The sequence below is a fragment of the Rhamphochromis longiceps genome, linkage group LG23 (assembly GCF_057381845.1).
Source record: "Rhamphochromis longiceps isolate RC_006_pf linkage group LG23, R_longiceps_female_GT1.1, whole genome shotgun sequence".
In the NCBI taxonomy this organism is placed as follows: domain Eukaryota; kingdom Metazoa; phylum Chordata; class Actinopteri; order Cichliformes; family Cichlidae; genus Rhamphochromis; species Rhamphochromis longiceps.
In genome coordinates, this window is record NC_140578.1 from 28,646,723 (window position 1) to 28,661,636 (window position 14,914).

General features: G+C 40.1%; 1 protein-coding gene and 1 non-coding gene across 3 annotated transcripts in view; both read right to left on the minus strand.

Moving 5' to 3' along the window:
• LOC146642126 (glycerol kinase) overlaps positions 1–14,800 on the minus strand; it is a 15,180-nt gene extending 380 nt beyond the window's left edge. Inside the window, exons 1-21 of one of the 2 annotated variants that reach the window (XM_085399281.1) lie at positions 14,270–14,800; positions 12,901–12,974; positions 12,708–12,814; positions 12,541–12,618; positions 11,558–11,637; positions 11,250–11,387; positions 11,038–11,147; positions 10,843–10,909; positions 10,552–10,569; positions 9,254–9,289; positions 9,075–9,142; positions 8,946–8,988; positions 8,772–8,852; positions 7,684–7,762; positions 4,473–4,569; positions 4,311–4,395; positions 4,097–4,217; positions 2,650–2,793; positions 2,462–2,548; positions 1,229–1,315; positions 1–586 (exon numbers count right to left, since the gene is read on the minus strand). The exon at positions 1–586 is cut by the window's left edge and continues 380 nt beyond it. In XM_085399281.1, the coding sequence (XP_085255407.1) occupies positions 576–586; positions 1,229–1,315; positions 2,462–2,548; positions 2,650–2,793; positions 4,097–4,217; positions 4,311–4,395; positions 4,473–4,569; positions 7,684–7,762; positions 8,772–8,852; positions 8,946–8,988; positions 9,075–9,142; positions 9,254–9,289; positions 10,552–10,569; positions 10,843–10,909; positions 11,038–11,147; positions 11,250–11,387; positions 11,558–11,637; positions 12,541–12,618; positions 12,708–12,814; positions 12,901–12,974; positions 14,270–14,362 (1,704 nt within the window). In that variant the 5' untranslated portion in view covers positions 14,363–14,800 and the 3' untranslated portion in view covers positions 1–575. The remainder of the gene's footprint in view (positions 587–1,228; positions 1,316–2,461; positions 2,549–2,649; positions 2,794–4,096; positions 4,218–4,310; positions 4,396–4,472; positions 4,570–7,683; positions 7,763–8,771; positions 8,853–8,945; positions 8,989–9,074; positions 9,143–9,253; positions 9,290–10,551; positions 10,570–10,842; positions 10,910–11,037; positions 11,148–11,249; positions 11,388–11,557; positions 11,638–12,540; positions 12,619–12,707; positions 12,815–12,900; positions 12,975–14,269) is intronic. The other variant, XM_085399282.1, reaches the window with a different exon arrangement.
• Positions 14,633–14,704, minus strand: trnae-uuc (transfer RNA glutamic acid (anticodon UUC)). The gene has a single exon. It is a non-coding gene; the product is annotated as a tRNA-Glu (tRNA).
• Positions 14,801–14,914: the final 114 nt, after the last annotated feature.

Here is a 14,914-nt window from a genome sequence, read left to right on the forward strand (position 1 = left end):
TTTACTACAGACTACCTCAAACTTTCTGTGTCCTAATCCCAACTGTTCAAAACAAGAAAAAATACATATACACCATACAAAGACTCGTTAGGACAGATCGTCTAAACAAAAACAAAGAAAAAAAATTATAAAGTGCTCTAAAAAAAGTTCCTGTAGCTCACTGTGGAGGGTCTGAGGGTTACACAGTTCAAGGTTAACCGTGACAAACAAATTAGACAGCATTTCGCACTTACACATTTACAAGTATCTACATAAATAGTCAGAAATGCATCACCCTGTAAAAAAGGAAAGGAAACACTGCATGTGCAATGCTGCTAAAATTAATGGATACCGTACTGATGTGTTCTTTGCCACAAATATAATTTTTTAAAAATTAAATAACCATGAAAATGATATTGAAGATGTCCCGTTAGTCAGAGTTGTCCTGATTTCGTACTCGGCGGTGAGGCTCAGCAGGAGGTCTGTGTCTCTCTCTGGAATGATTTTTGGGTAAGATTTCAACAAGAGCACAAGCGCTGGTCCTGTTTCCTCTCCCCCCCCATCCACGTCAATTTAATGCCTCCAGAAATCACAGTCTACTTGTGGCCTGAAAGAAAAGTAACAAAGGGGCACACATTTCATTTTGAGAAAGGTTTACTCTCCACTAGAGCTGTCAAATATTACACTTTTAAAAAGCCTTACTAAGTACTAACACAAAAGCTCACCTAACGTCAAACTGTTCCAATTGAGTGCTTGCAAAGGTAAATTGGTAATTTGTTTTTAAAAATCTGAACAGCTGGCACTACAACCATGAACAGGATGGAACAAGAGCTCTTTTTATTATGTAGAGTGATAGTTGTCAAGTTAGGAAATCTGAACTTTAATTGAGCGACTTTGGAAACTTGTTTCCAAAAAAGTTCATCATGTTTAACCTGCAATGTTTACCTACAACACCCTCAGTTACTTGTTTTTATTCTGTCTCTCTATCAAAGCAGTTTTTAATGAGTCATTGTTCAAAATAATTTTCATTTCCTGGAACTTGCTTCACCTCATCAGTTCATGCTCTGACTGAAACAAGCCTTTTTAGCTGCCATTACCCTCCCTTTAAGCTAACATTCCTGTAAATGCAAACAACAGGTAGGTGGAGCTTCTGTGCTCGCAACTGGAGCTGCGCACCCGAGACATCTGCTCCACCTGTGACACACGTAAACACTGGCATCACGTATGAGTATAGAGTAGACATACTGACCTGTGAGGTATTTCGCTCCAATTAACATCAGCATGCTGCCAATGATGTAGAAGCCAAGCGGGACGCTGCTGAAGATACTGGTTTCACCTTTTCCATGAAACGAGCACGGAACAGAGAAGAAGAGAGACGATGATTCTGAGCAGCGAACTAAAAACAAGTCAAAATGGCCTCTACCACTGTAGTAACATAGGAAAATATACACTACTTCGCAAAAGTCTTGATCCACTCGTCATTTCCTTATACTACCAAACCCCTGCACTGCTTGGGTTTCAGGTAAAGATCCATATACTGGTAAATTTACCAGAACAATACTGAATATAATAATATAACACATATGTTAGATGTCAAAGTTGAACAATATAAATATATTCAAATAATATAAATATATATTGTAACATTAATTAGGAATAAACATAGATATCTTAGAATCAGTATAGTGTGATTTTTGCTTCCATGCACCCAGAGTTTCTTTTCTTTAAGCGGTGTTGAGCAACAGTTCTCCAGAATTTTTCAAGGTCTTTCAAAGGTGTTCTTTGGACATTGGTTGCTTTTTCACTCATTTTCAGTCCAGTCCTTGTACCTGCCTATTTTCAGAGGAATGATTTTTGTTTGTGCTAACTCAGGGGATGAACCAGTGTTGTGTCTACTCAAAGAACCGATTTTAAGCTTTGATTGGCAGCAGCTTCATTTATCAGCATGGCAATGATCCCAAACACACTGCTGATAAAGGAAAAGCATACCTAGATAGAAAAACGCACAGTAAAACCCAAGCAGTCATGGATTGGCCACCCCAGAGCCCGGACCTCAACATAGTACAAGAGTTTTGCACAGTACTGCATGTTATCTTAGCTTCTTGAACATATAAATGAGTTTTTCAGGAACAATATTTTAAAAATATTCATTGCAAGCACACAGCTGCATGATAGTGTTAGTTAAACAAATGGGGATGTTCTTCTGATAACAACAGAAGAACATCCCCATACAGCATAATAATCACCTAATTTGACTATACCAGATTACAGATTGAGCCGTGGATAAACTCATGAGCTTCATAATGTTTTGACTAAAATCACCTATCAGTAATATCAGGGCAGTAACGTTTTTTTTTTTTTTTTTTTTAAACGACAGGCGTCAAAATACATGAATGTGTCTTTTATTGTTTGAGGTATTGTTTTTTGATTTATGGCCTCGTCTTGGAGTTTAAACCTTTTCTGAGCTGTGAGTGCTTCCCACCGTTTCCATTGCAAACAGGCTCCATCGTCTCCCAGTTCATGGATTTCTCAACAGCCTTCTTCCACCGAGCATATCGAAACTCGCTCTCTGTAGAACATAGATAAGTGTGTTTACTTTTAAGCATCGCATATTTTAAGCATTATCTGATCTCATCAGCCAGCCAGAGCTCTGGCAGCAGCCCAACGTACCTTCGGGGTTGATTTGAGGTTCGAACTTCTCTGACGTCACTTCGCTCAGGTCCTCGGGGTTCAGACTCCACACGCTCACCCCCTCTGCTGCTCCTGCTGCCATCGCTGCACCGAGAGCTGTGGTCTCAGGCATGGATGGTTTCACTGGAAATGGACATTATATTTACTCATGATTAGGGATGGGTATCGAAACCCGGTTCTTGTTGAGAACCGGTTCCCACTGTTTCAATTCCTTGGAATTGTTTGCCATTTTTGCAAACGATTCCCTTATCGATTCCAGTCGCCCCAAATGACGTCACCACGTTGCGGAGCATCATTTACCTGGCAGGAAACATGGCGGCTCAAACGCTCCAAAGTTTGACCACTGGGCAACTTGCAATACTTGCAAAGTAGATGTTTCATTTAAGGGAGGAAACACTCCGAATATGCAAAAGCATTTGCTCACAAAACACACGATGACCTTAAATAAATGTCGTGTTTTTAATTCCGCTCTCGTGAATCTCAACCCAGCAGCAGCGGTAACGTTTGCACGTCCTCTCCCATTAATGCGGCAGGTAAATAATCAACTAACAGTGCATATTATGTTAGCGCGATCTGCCTTATTACAAAACCTGCCATTACTGTGCATTTAGGTGACCATGATGAGAGAGACTGACAGAGTCTGGCTCAGATGCTGGCAGTTCTCGCTGCAGTCTACCGGTAGCGTCTCCTTTCAGGCCAGGATAGATGAATGTCACCGAGCAGTGACTAAGTTTGTGGTCAAAGGCTTGCACCCATTTGCCAGCAGATGCCCCCAATTTGACTTTGGTAAGTGAATGTGTTTAATTGTAGGCAGGGACATTACTGAATATTCTTGTGTAATTGCTACAGAATAATTTATGTTATACTTTGTTATTGCTACAGAAGAATATTTATTTTATTATTTTACATTTACAATTTTTTTTTCCTGGGGTCCCTGTGACACCCCATTGAAGAGCCGTAGGCTGGATCTCTTAAGATCTCACTGTTGGGTTTGTAAGGCCATGTTACTCCTAAATTTCTATCTTGTTCAAAGAGAAGATATAAAACAAAGTTCTAAGCTAATCGACCTGTGTGTTCTCCTTTTTTAAAAAGAATCGATAAGAGAATCGAATCGTTAAACAGAATCAAAAATAGAATCGGAATCGTGAAAATCTTATCAATACCCATCCCTACTCATAATAATAACAACAACAACAGAAAAATGACAAATACATGTATATATGAATGAGCTATTATACATCATACTACATATGAAAAAACACTTATGTTAGTGGCTCAACTTCAGAGGCATTTCTTGTTCAGTAGTTTTACATCAGATAAATAGATATAACTTGTGGTTGCATGACTGGTTTGGTCAGTGCTTAACAAATAACCGTGTCAACTTCCTTGTGGCATGACACTTGGGCGGAGTGAACGGCACTCCTACCAACAGGGATGCAGAGGATGTCCGCCTGCAGCTGCATCAGCAGCTTGTTGGATGTCATTCCTCCGTCTACCTGGAGCTGTGTCAGCGGGATGCCGCTGTCCTGGTTCATGGCGTCCAGTATCTGCACACATCATCATATCAATGCGTTTTTTTTAAAGCAAAGGCAAACATTTCACTAGCTGAACACTAGTTTTCAAGAGAACAAAGCACGTACCTCTCGTGTCTGGAAACAGACGGCTTCCAGAGCAGCAAAAGCGAGGTGGCTCTTATTAGTGAACTGAGTTAGCCCGCAAATGATTCTGTAACACGGAGAAAGTTTGATTCAGACAGGTGCATTTCAGCAGACGCTTTAAGATGTTCACCACAGTCTCAGTACCCTCGTGCGCTGGGCTCCCAGTAAGGTGCGTAAAGGCCCGAAAACGCAGGAACGAAGTAACAGCCGTAAGATGTGCCGACAGAAGCAGCCAACTTCTCTGCAGCGGGGAAAAAAAACAAAAAACACAAAATGGCAAATGAAGTAAAAATTCTGTGAACACTGATGTCATAAACAGCTGTCTAGTTTATACATTTTTTAATGTCTTGCTGCTTTTTGTATAAGTTCATACTCAAGTTAAAAACAAAAATACTAAAGCTATTCTGTTATACCTGTATGCAAAAAATGCACTGCACCCAAAATATTTCATAGTTCAGCAAAACTGATCAATCTAATAAACTTAAACCTGCTCCATCCTCCCTATTCTGGTATTTTAAAGAGTAAGCAACCTAACTAATAGGGTTCTAAAACTCCCAGCAAAAAATGAATGAATAAATAAATAAATAAATAAATAAAATAGGGAACCACCCACCCTCCACCTCATGATGCTTAATCAACGTAATCAACTTTAATTTGATGCAGTGTGAAAAAAAATGAAAAATGCACAGAAATCAATTATTTTTCAAGAATAATTAAATAGATTCAACATCTTTCTTCAACAGAACTGCAGACTGCACAGATGGCACCTTCCCAACGGAAAAAGTACTATAGCTTACTAGGGTATATTAGACTTAATAGTTACTATATACAGTAATGGACTTCTATACATTTTACATCAGATTAAAACTTTGGGTGTAAGATTCAGATAATTATTTATTAAAAGCCAGACATTTTACCGTATTTACCGCACTATAAGGCGCACGTAAAATCCTTAAATCTTCACAAAAATCGACAGTGCGCCTTATAATCTGGTGCGCCTTATGTATGAATTTTGGTTTGTGCTTACTGACCTCGAACCGGTTTTATGTGGCACACTATGCTCAAAACTCTGTCAAAAAAAGATTTTTAGCGCCACTTTTTGGAGCATTACGGTTACCGTTGCCAGGAGCCTCGCGGAGTAATACGTACTGTGCTTCAACACAACATTACCGTGTTGTGTGTGTATAACGACTCCAAAATGGCACCCGCGAAGAGACACGCTTACGAAGCTGATTTTAAACTTCGAGCAATTAGTTATGCAGAAGAGAATTGAAATAGAGCAGCTGCGAGACAATTCGGCATTAATGAGTCCATGGTGCGCAAGTGGAGGAAGCAAAAAGATGACCTAAAACAAGTAAAGAAGACCAAAAGGAGTCTCCGAGGGAACAAGGCGCGATGGCCGCAGTTAGAGGACAAAATTGAACAGTGGGTTATTGAACAGAGAACAGCAGGTAGAAGTGTCTCTACAGTCTCTATTCGACTCAAGGCAACAGCGGTAGCATGTGACATGCAGATCAACGACTTTCGAGGGGGACATTCTTGGTGCTTCCGTTTTATGAAAAGGCATAATCTCTCAATCCGCACAAGAACTACTGTCTCACAGCAACTGCCAAACGATTACAAAGAAAGTTGGCCATTTTCCGCACCTACTGCCAGAATAAGATCACTGAAAAGAAGATCCGGCCAGAACACATCACTAACATGGACGAGGTCCCCCTCACCTTTGACATCCCCGTGAACCGTACTGTCGAGAAAACAGGGACCAGTACGGTATCTATACGCACCACAGGGAACGAGAAGTCATCCTTCACTGTAGTTCTGGGCTGCCAAGCTAATGGCCAGAAACTACCACCCATGGTCATTTTCAAGAGGAAGACTTTGCCAAAAGAAAGGTTTCCGGCCGGCGTCATCGTCAAGGCTAACTCAAAGGGCTGGATGGACGAAGAGAAAATGAGCGAGTGGCTGAGGGAAGTTTATGTCAAGAGACCGGATGGCTTTTTCCACAAATCTCCGTCTCTTTTGATCTACGACTCCATGCGCGCCCATCTCACCGAGGCTGTCAAAACCCAAGTGAAGCAAACTAATTCGGAGCTTGCCGTCATTCCGGGTGGATTAACCAAAGAACTCCAACCACTAGATATTGGTATCAACAGGTCGTTCAAAGTTAAATTACGAGCTGCGTGGGAGCATTGGATGACAGAAGGCGAACACACATTCACGAAGACAGGGAGGCAACGCCGAGCGAGTTACGCCACTATCTGCCAATGGATCGTGGATGCTTGGGCTAAGGTATCAGTCTCAAGTGTCGTCCGAGCTTTCACGAAGGCTGGAATAATCACTGAACAGCTAAGTAAAAGCAACGAGACTGATTCAGATAATGATGAGAGGGATCCGGGCATGCTTGATGCCGAAATTGCCCAGCTGTTTAACTCAGACACTGAAGGTGAAGAGTTTGATCGATTTGTGGAAGTTGAATGAACTGGAAATGTAAGTGTATTGTTAAATATTTGATGTTTAACAGCTTAACAATGTTAATAGTTACTGTGAATGAGTTGGTTAAATTTTAACTCATCTGATCGTTTTATTCTGCTGAATGCACTTTAAACGCCTTTTAATCCGGTGTGAGAGGGATCCGGGCATGCTTGATGCCGAAATTGCCCAGCTGTTTACCGTAACTCAAACACGGAAGGTGAAGAGTTTGAGGGAATTGTGGAAGTTGAATGTACCGTACTGGAAAAAGTGTATTTTTCAATATTTAATGTGTTACAGCTTAACAGTGTTAAGAGTTACTGTGAATGAGCTTAACAAAGGTCGAATATTTTACACACACACACACACACACACACACACACACACACACACACACACACACACACACACACACACGCACGCACTATACGAAGGGGATAAATAGAATAAATAGGAATAAAAAGAAAAATACAAGTGAATTGCACATTTCAAGTATGGAGTCTATTGCACCGTTGACTATTAAGGATCCTGGTGTAGAACGTAAATAAATTCTAAAAACAGCTTATCAAGCTTAAACGCGCTGCTGTTGTTCAGCCGCTGATTTCCTCATTCTGGCCCGAAGTAGGCGATAGACAAACAAGAGAGACGGACTCACGACAGAAAAGCCGATCAGCTGATCATTGATCAGTTTCATGATTGAAGTAGCAGCAGAAGAGGGAGGGAGAGAGAAGAGGCAGTCGCTCCAATCCAGTAATTTATGTCAGTATCGGACCGATACGCAATATCGGATCGGTCCATCTCTATACATGTACAAAGTCAACTTTTATTATTCCTTTTACAGATAATCCGGATACACCACATGCCCCGAACCAAGAGCAGAACCTACCAAGTTCTTCAGATGATCCAATGATCCCGAGATTGTCCTGCAACCAGCGGACCACAGCTCCAGCGATGGCCACGGAGCCCTGACAGCAAAGAGCAGGAAAACAAAAACAATACATATTCAGATTACCTGTCATTTCACAGATACTCACATTTCTGTATCCTCTTTGGAAGACTAAACGGGCCAAAATCTAAATAAATATATAGCTCACTTAATAAATAAGAAAATTATTATTTTTTAGCTAACTAAAAATTTCCTTGGTTTTTAGTAAAAAAAAAAAAAAAAAAAAAAAAAAAAAAAAAATCAATTTCAGCTGATAGGTGTGTTCATTGTATGTGTGTGTTCATTGTGAGTCCTATTCTGATTTCCTTAAATATCGCCTCTGACATCTGCCCTCCACTCTGAAACTAACCCGAGTTAAAAACAAAAAGTCAAAATGCAATAAAAAAAAATAAATAAAACCAATTACAAAATGCTAAACTACAGCTGCAACATACATATACTCACATCTGTATTAATCCCCTTATTTTATAATTTATTTAATTTTCTTTGTTTATCTTTAATTCCTTCTTTTTTTTTTTTTTTTTTTTTAATTGATCTTGCCTTTGCAATTCCTGCCCACTTTTCCCCAGTTGTATTTATTATTTTTAAACCTTGTTTATACATTTACACTCAAATGTATACAGTGCCCACTGTGCCAGCTCAAATTTGAGAATAAAAACGTGACTTCCGTCATTCTTAGCTTTAAACACGTTTTTGACAGATTTCTAAAATATTTGCATTTTCTTGGTTTTATGACATGAAATTCATTAAATTATTGGATTTTTATGAAAAATCATGAAAACCTTATATCGGAACACCTGAAAGAGTTTTAACAAATTATTATTAAAACGAAGTTAAGTTATTTATTTATTTTTATTTATTTATTTTTTTTAACAAAGTCAATCATGTGTTTTTGATTTTGGCAGTTTTTGTCCTCCATACTTCGGAAAAAAGCTGAAGGATTAGAGAGAATATTATGAAAGTGGGCGTTATCGTTTTGATATCCATGTCAAATATCACTTTATTTATATATGCTGTATATACTGTACCTCCAGTGCATAACAGGCAGGCTTGTCCCGACCAAGTTTGTACGCCACAGTGGTCAGAAGTCCGTGCTCTGACATCACAGGCTGTAAAACAGCAGACACAAGAAAAGTAGCACTCTATGTAAATGCCTGTACGATGGTACCACAGTGTTTAAACTCAAGTCTTAGGTAGAGGACCTTAACCCCAGTGTTTCGCAGGAGAAAGCAACCGGTCCCATACCTGAAACATAATAAACTCCTACTTAGCTGGATTTTTAGCAAAGGGGTCAAGTTTTAATAAAAAGCAGACCTATAAATATCACCTACGTGTTTTTAGCCTGCCCGTCCTGAAAGCACATCTGCCCAACAAGCGCTGCTGACTGATCCCCAAGACACTGTTTATTTTTTTAAATAGAATACATACACATATTGGATTAACCTCTCACACTGCATGACAAACACTAAAACAATATTAAAAAAATTTTTAAAAATTAAGTCAGACTTACCCCTGATATTGGAATACCTGAAAGAGCCCCTGATTTCTGGCAAGAGAAAAAAATGAAAGCAAGTATAAGCACCTAACAGTAAAATGGCATCAACTGTCTCTTGTATTAAGTAGATGTTGACACTCATGCCTGATTATAACTGGGATTTTTTTTGTTGTTGTTGTTGTTAAAATCTTAAACCAATAGCACAAAAACTAAATTTTAAACACTACGAACAATAGCCTGAAAAAAGAAAAAAAAAAAAAAAAAAGGGGGGGGGGCGATTCATTATTATTTGACTGTATGAAGCCAAATAACAAAAACATACTGCTGAAATTTGAATTGTACAGAGTTTAGTATAACAGTGAAATCACAGTGAGGGAAACAAAGGCGGGTGAGTGTGAACCTGTATCTACTAAAATGTCTTCACTCCTACACGTGGCTTCGGTATGACATTTAAAAAGGTAACACATAAAAAGTCGGTGAAATAAAATCATGCCCAAGAGTGAAGAGATTTAGAAGATGGGATGCTGGAGGAGAAGAAGATGGTCCACCAATGACAACCACCCCAGGAGCATGCCACCACAGTGAACAGGGTCCATCTAGCACATTTCCAATAGAGCTGACATGGTTGTGTACTGGCTGTAAAAACACTCACTGGTCTTTTCTACTTCTACAGTTTCTCTGCTCTATTGATGGTAATGCCTGCAATCGGTCACTTGGGGGCAGCAAAATGAGCTGTGATAAGAACAATGCTTTATAATGACTGAGGGGAAATCTTTGGAGCAAATATTACTGAAGTCAGGGCAAAGATTTAGTTTCCGTGTATGCACAGTCACTCTGGATCTACTCATAATGGGTGCATGAAAGAAAAAGAGCTGCTTTGCCACGTGCATTTGGGCTCAGCCAAAAAACATGCCCACCCAAAGCATCAACAGGCAGGCTGCAGTGATAAACCTTTCCTAGCATGACAAAGACTAAAAGTAAAAAACACTTTCTGTACGCTTTTATATTTAGTTACTAAAGTCACATCATAGTGAAAACGCTGATCTTTCTTCAGTTTATTCATAATTCTTGCTTTTTACCTTTTTACATTGTTTTTCCATCTTTGGCTACACAAATGTCACAATAGCATCTTATCAGAGGTTACTCTTATTCCCACCTCTACTCTACATGCTTGACGCTTAATCTAATGGAAACATTAGCCTTCATATGAATCTTGGAAATGCACTGAGTGATGGTGTGTTTGTGTTGGGTTAAAAGCAGGATGGGTTGGCTTTGCATGTGAAGGAAAATAGGGATGGTGAGTTCTTACTTACCCGGCTAGAACATATTTTCTACCAGTGAGAGAAGAGAGACAATGGCACACAAAAAATGCCTAAAAGAATTTCTCAATCAACTTTCATGCACTTAAACAGTCTGAAAGCACACTGAGGTAAGTACAAACACAAAACAAAACTCTTATCATCTTTTAGAGTCTCGCTGCATGAGGCAATGCACTCTCTGAACACTAGAGTCACTCTAACAGTGAAATCTTTAGTATAAAAAGTTAATATAACCACAGATTATAGTGATTTTGTGATTAGGAGAGACAGTGTGCGTATGCTTACCATAAGGCCGTATATTTCTGATGAGCTCCTCACCCTGGGTAAGATCTCCATAGGAATACCAAAATATCTGATGGCATTGAGAGGTGAGACTTCAGCAGAATAATTTTAGAGGTGTTATAGGTGGTATTTCCCCACCCTCTTCACCAATATGATAGAATACATAAATAACTATGATGTGACTTTCAGCTCTCATACTTGCAAAGTTCTGGATCCCAGTCCATCGTGTGAATGTTAAACAGCATGGTTCTGCTGGCGTTGGTCACGTCCGTGCAGTGGACTCCACCTGACTTACCCCCTGTCAGACACTGCGCCACAAATAAAGAAACACAAATAAAGTCAATATAGTTTTCCACTTTATTCAAAGAACATGTCTATGACTTCTCTTAAAGAAGGAAGCCTGTGACTACCCAAATAAGCCAGGAGTCGACTGTGCCGAACATGGCGCGGTGCGAGACCACAGCTTGGTGGACCTCGTCCACGTTGTCCATCAACCAGCGAAGTTTGACGGCGCTGAAGTAAGTGCTGATCGGGAGCCCCGTTTTATGCTGCAGGGTGGCAATGACATGAATGTGAATCTCTTATGTGAGGCCATACACAAAATACACAGGGATTAAAAAACATTATATACTCAAATAGATGAAAATAGCCAACACCATCCTACCTAAACTGCACTCAACAGAACAAAAGTGCAAACTCAAACACGGATCAACGTTACCTTCAAGTGGTTCTTATTTCTTCCTGGAGTTTTATTTATAAGCCGCTCAACTGTTGACTGAGTCCGCAGGTCCAGCCACACTAAATAGAGGCATGGCAGTTATTTCACAACATCCACAATCAGACCAACAGCACCCTGATGTAGTAACAGTCATGGCTGCTTGTGTTGAACATGGCAGTGCATAAACCAGAAATCCCTGCAGGCCAAAACATTAAGCGATAAATGCTCTTGTGCCAAGCTGATGCCAGCTGGGTCCAGATTTCTTGTGTCCTCATAAAGATGCAAAGGTGGGAATTCTGTTGGAGGAAGTCAGGTGAGGGGGAGCCAATAAAAATAAAGTTGGCTTTTTGGAGGGAACTGAGAGGCTGCATACACTCACTGGCCAAATTATTAGGTACATTTTCCAAGCAGGGTGCTGGAAACATCCCTCAGATGTTTTGGTCCATAATAACATGACAGCATGCACATCCATGATGTGAATCTGCTGTTCCACCACAGTCATCTACTTATTGTGAGATTGGTGGTTTGATCCCTCGCTCCTCCAGTCTGGAAGTCGAGGGCAAAGATACTGAATCCCAAGATGCCCCCAATGCATTCATTAGAGTGTGAGTGTATGTGTGTGAATGAGGCTCAAACAGAAGTGAAAAGCACCACTTTATAACTAAAACAACATGACAAAGCAAACATTGAAATGTTAAAACTACACAAAAAGAAGGTGTTCAATTGAGTAGCTAAAATAAACAAAAGTCTAAATGAATATAATCAAGTTACACCAGGTAAACAGCTTAATAAAATAATAAAGAGCTATAAAGTGCCTTTATCTATACAAATAGCTCAATAAATTCAAAAAAGCAAGATTTAAAAAGCGAATAAATAGAATATCAAATATCAGGCGGCATTAAGAAGTCAGTGCTTATTTCAATGCTAATGTCAGGTCTGTAGGACACACATCAAACAAGTCGCACAGAGATATCAGACTGTACCGATTGCATTGTAGAGAGGCTCCCCCGTCTCTTTGTCCCAAACAAGCGTGGTCTCTCTTTGATTGGTCACTCCAATAGCTGGACAAATTTAAACAGCAGAGGTTTCAGAGCTTTGAAATGGATGAAAATGGTGCTCAGGTGGCAGCGTGAACCCCATGCACACATACCTTTGATGTTGGAGATGTCAATGTTGAGCTGCGTCAGCTTTTCACATGTCCGCTCCATGCACTCGTACACCGACTGCAGGATTTCTTTGGGATCCTCCTCCACCCAGCTTAACATCGCGAGAAGAATCCATTTTTAAAACAGATAAACATGTGTGGTGTGACGTGGAGGATTTTCAGTAGTTTTATCACTCACCCTTCTTTTGGGAAGCTCTGTTTGATTTCCACCTGATGATGGCTGAGGAGCTCTGCTGTTTTTGAATTAAACACCTTAAAAGAGACAAAACGTCACAGTGCCTTTACAGATAGGATTCTGGGAAAGCTTCCCAGGCCTGCTTTTTTTCCTGTTTCAGCACAACAACATGAAAGGCTTTTCCACGCCATCATTTACATTTTCCCAGCAGCTGTGGGCTTTAAACTGTCATTCGTTGAATCACAAACCTGCTTTTCTAAACTATGCAGCTGCCATCAAGGGAAAAAAATTAATTAATTAATTAAAACACTCTGGGAATATTACAAACATCTCATCTCATGCACCACTATCTTGAGATGATGTTAGCCAAGAAAACTTGTATTAAATTGACATTGGACAAACTCGACAAAGCTACTTGCTAATTTTTATTGGGCCGATGACTTGATTACACAAGTAATAATAGGACAGCAAACCTCCTTACATCCACAAATGCCACCTTATGGCAACAATAATCGCAGGTTTTAGTGTCAGTGTTGGTATGTTTGACATTCTGATTTAGCAGAAGAAAAAAATAACTAAAGTGAGATAATTTAATCTTACAGGATAATATCATTTTTGATTTAAAAAAATTAAAGACATCATTTGCAGTTGAAAAAAAGATGATACATTGCAATCCATGTTACTGCAATATTTAGCATATCGCCAAAATGTTAAAAATATTGTATCGTGACTGAAGTACTGTGACACACATGTTAAAACAAAAGTAGCTGACTGTTTTGGGTGTGTGGCTCGTCTTCCTTTCTCTTGTTAAATACATTAAATTATACATACGGTCTAACGTTTCTGTCTTTTTTTTTGGCAATACTATGTAATTTATATTTCTTGTATTACTATTTGAGTTCGGTGCTTTATAGGAAAGTTTACTACTTGTTAACTGAAACTAGTGCATTTTTCCTAGCTTTATTCTTCTTCTTCTTTTGCCTCCATGTCCTTCATGTGCAAATCTTTGTCAACCATTCCTGGAATTGAGGCCTACATGGTACAAATTTCCCTTTATACAGATTCCAATAGAAGCTCAGAATCAACATTTATTGGGAAAACAAGAACCAGGCACGATCATCCAACTTGATGAATAAGGTAGTTTATCTTATGTTTTGTTTTTTTACAGGGAGCACAGACTGCTACTGCAGTAAAGTGAAACGATACCAGACATTTGTTATGAATATATAGATTTCCTCTGTAGATACAGTACTGTGAGTTCCCGCATGAAAAGCACAGCCAAGGACACCGGCGGCTCTGTCCACAGTCATTTAAATGTGACCCGCTAGCTAGAGGAGACCCTCCTGCCCCTGCTGTCTCCGGTTTGTCTTACCAGAAAGCGGGTGGAGCTCGTGCCCTGGTCGATAGCAGCAACCAGTGGCCCCAGCATTATCCGGTGGGAAGACGCGGCCATGGTGCCGTTCATGGGCAGCCCCGGAGCTACGGGCACGGAACTGTACAGGAAACCGATTATTCCCACCGGCGAAGCGGTTCCGTGCTCAGGCAAAGTCGGTGGGTCAGTCGCTGCCTTTAAACGTAGCGGCCACTAGTGATGACGCAACTGTCTGTAATCGTGTCTCATGCGGACCAATACAATGTTCCCAAAAAAGTACCATTTTCAACGAGCATTAGGTGCTTGAGCTGAAGTGTAAGGCGATTCAAGAAAGTTCTGCAGACTCACTAACAAAAATAGTAGTTCCCATACCGGGAGTCGAACCCGGGCCGCCTGGGTGAAAACCAGGAATCCTAACCGCTAGACCATATGGGACGTTAATCAAGGGGTGTGATGTCGGATATTTATATTTCCATTTGACAGTTGAGCGAGTATGGCTGTAGTAAAAAAGTGCCATATTATGAACGAATTTCAGTACGTCCCTCTAGGGTGTTTGAAGGAGTCTATGGCGTAGCTGCTGTTTTCTAAAAACCTTTCAGCAGGGTGACAAGAATACGTGCCGATTTCTTCTTTATCCACCAGAGG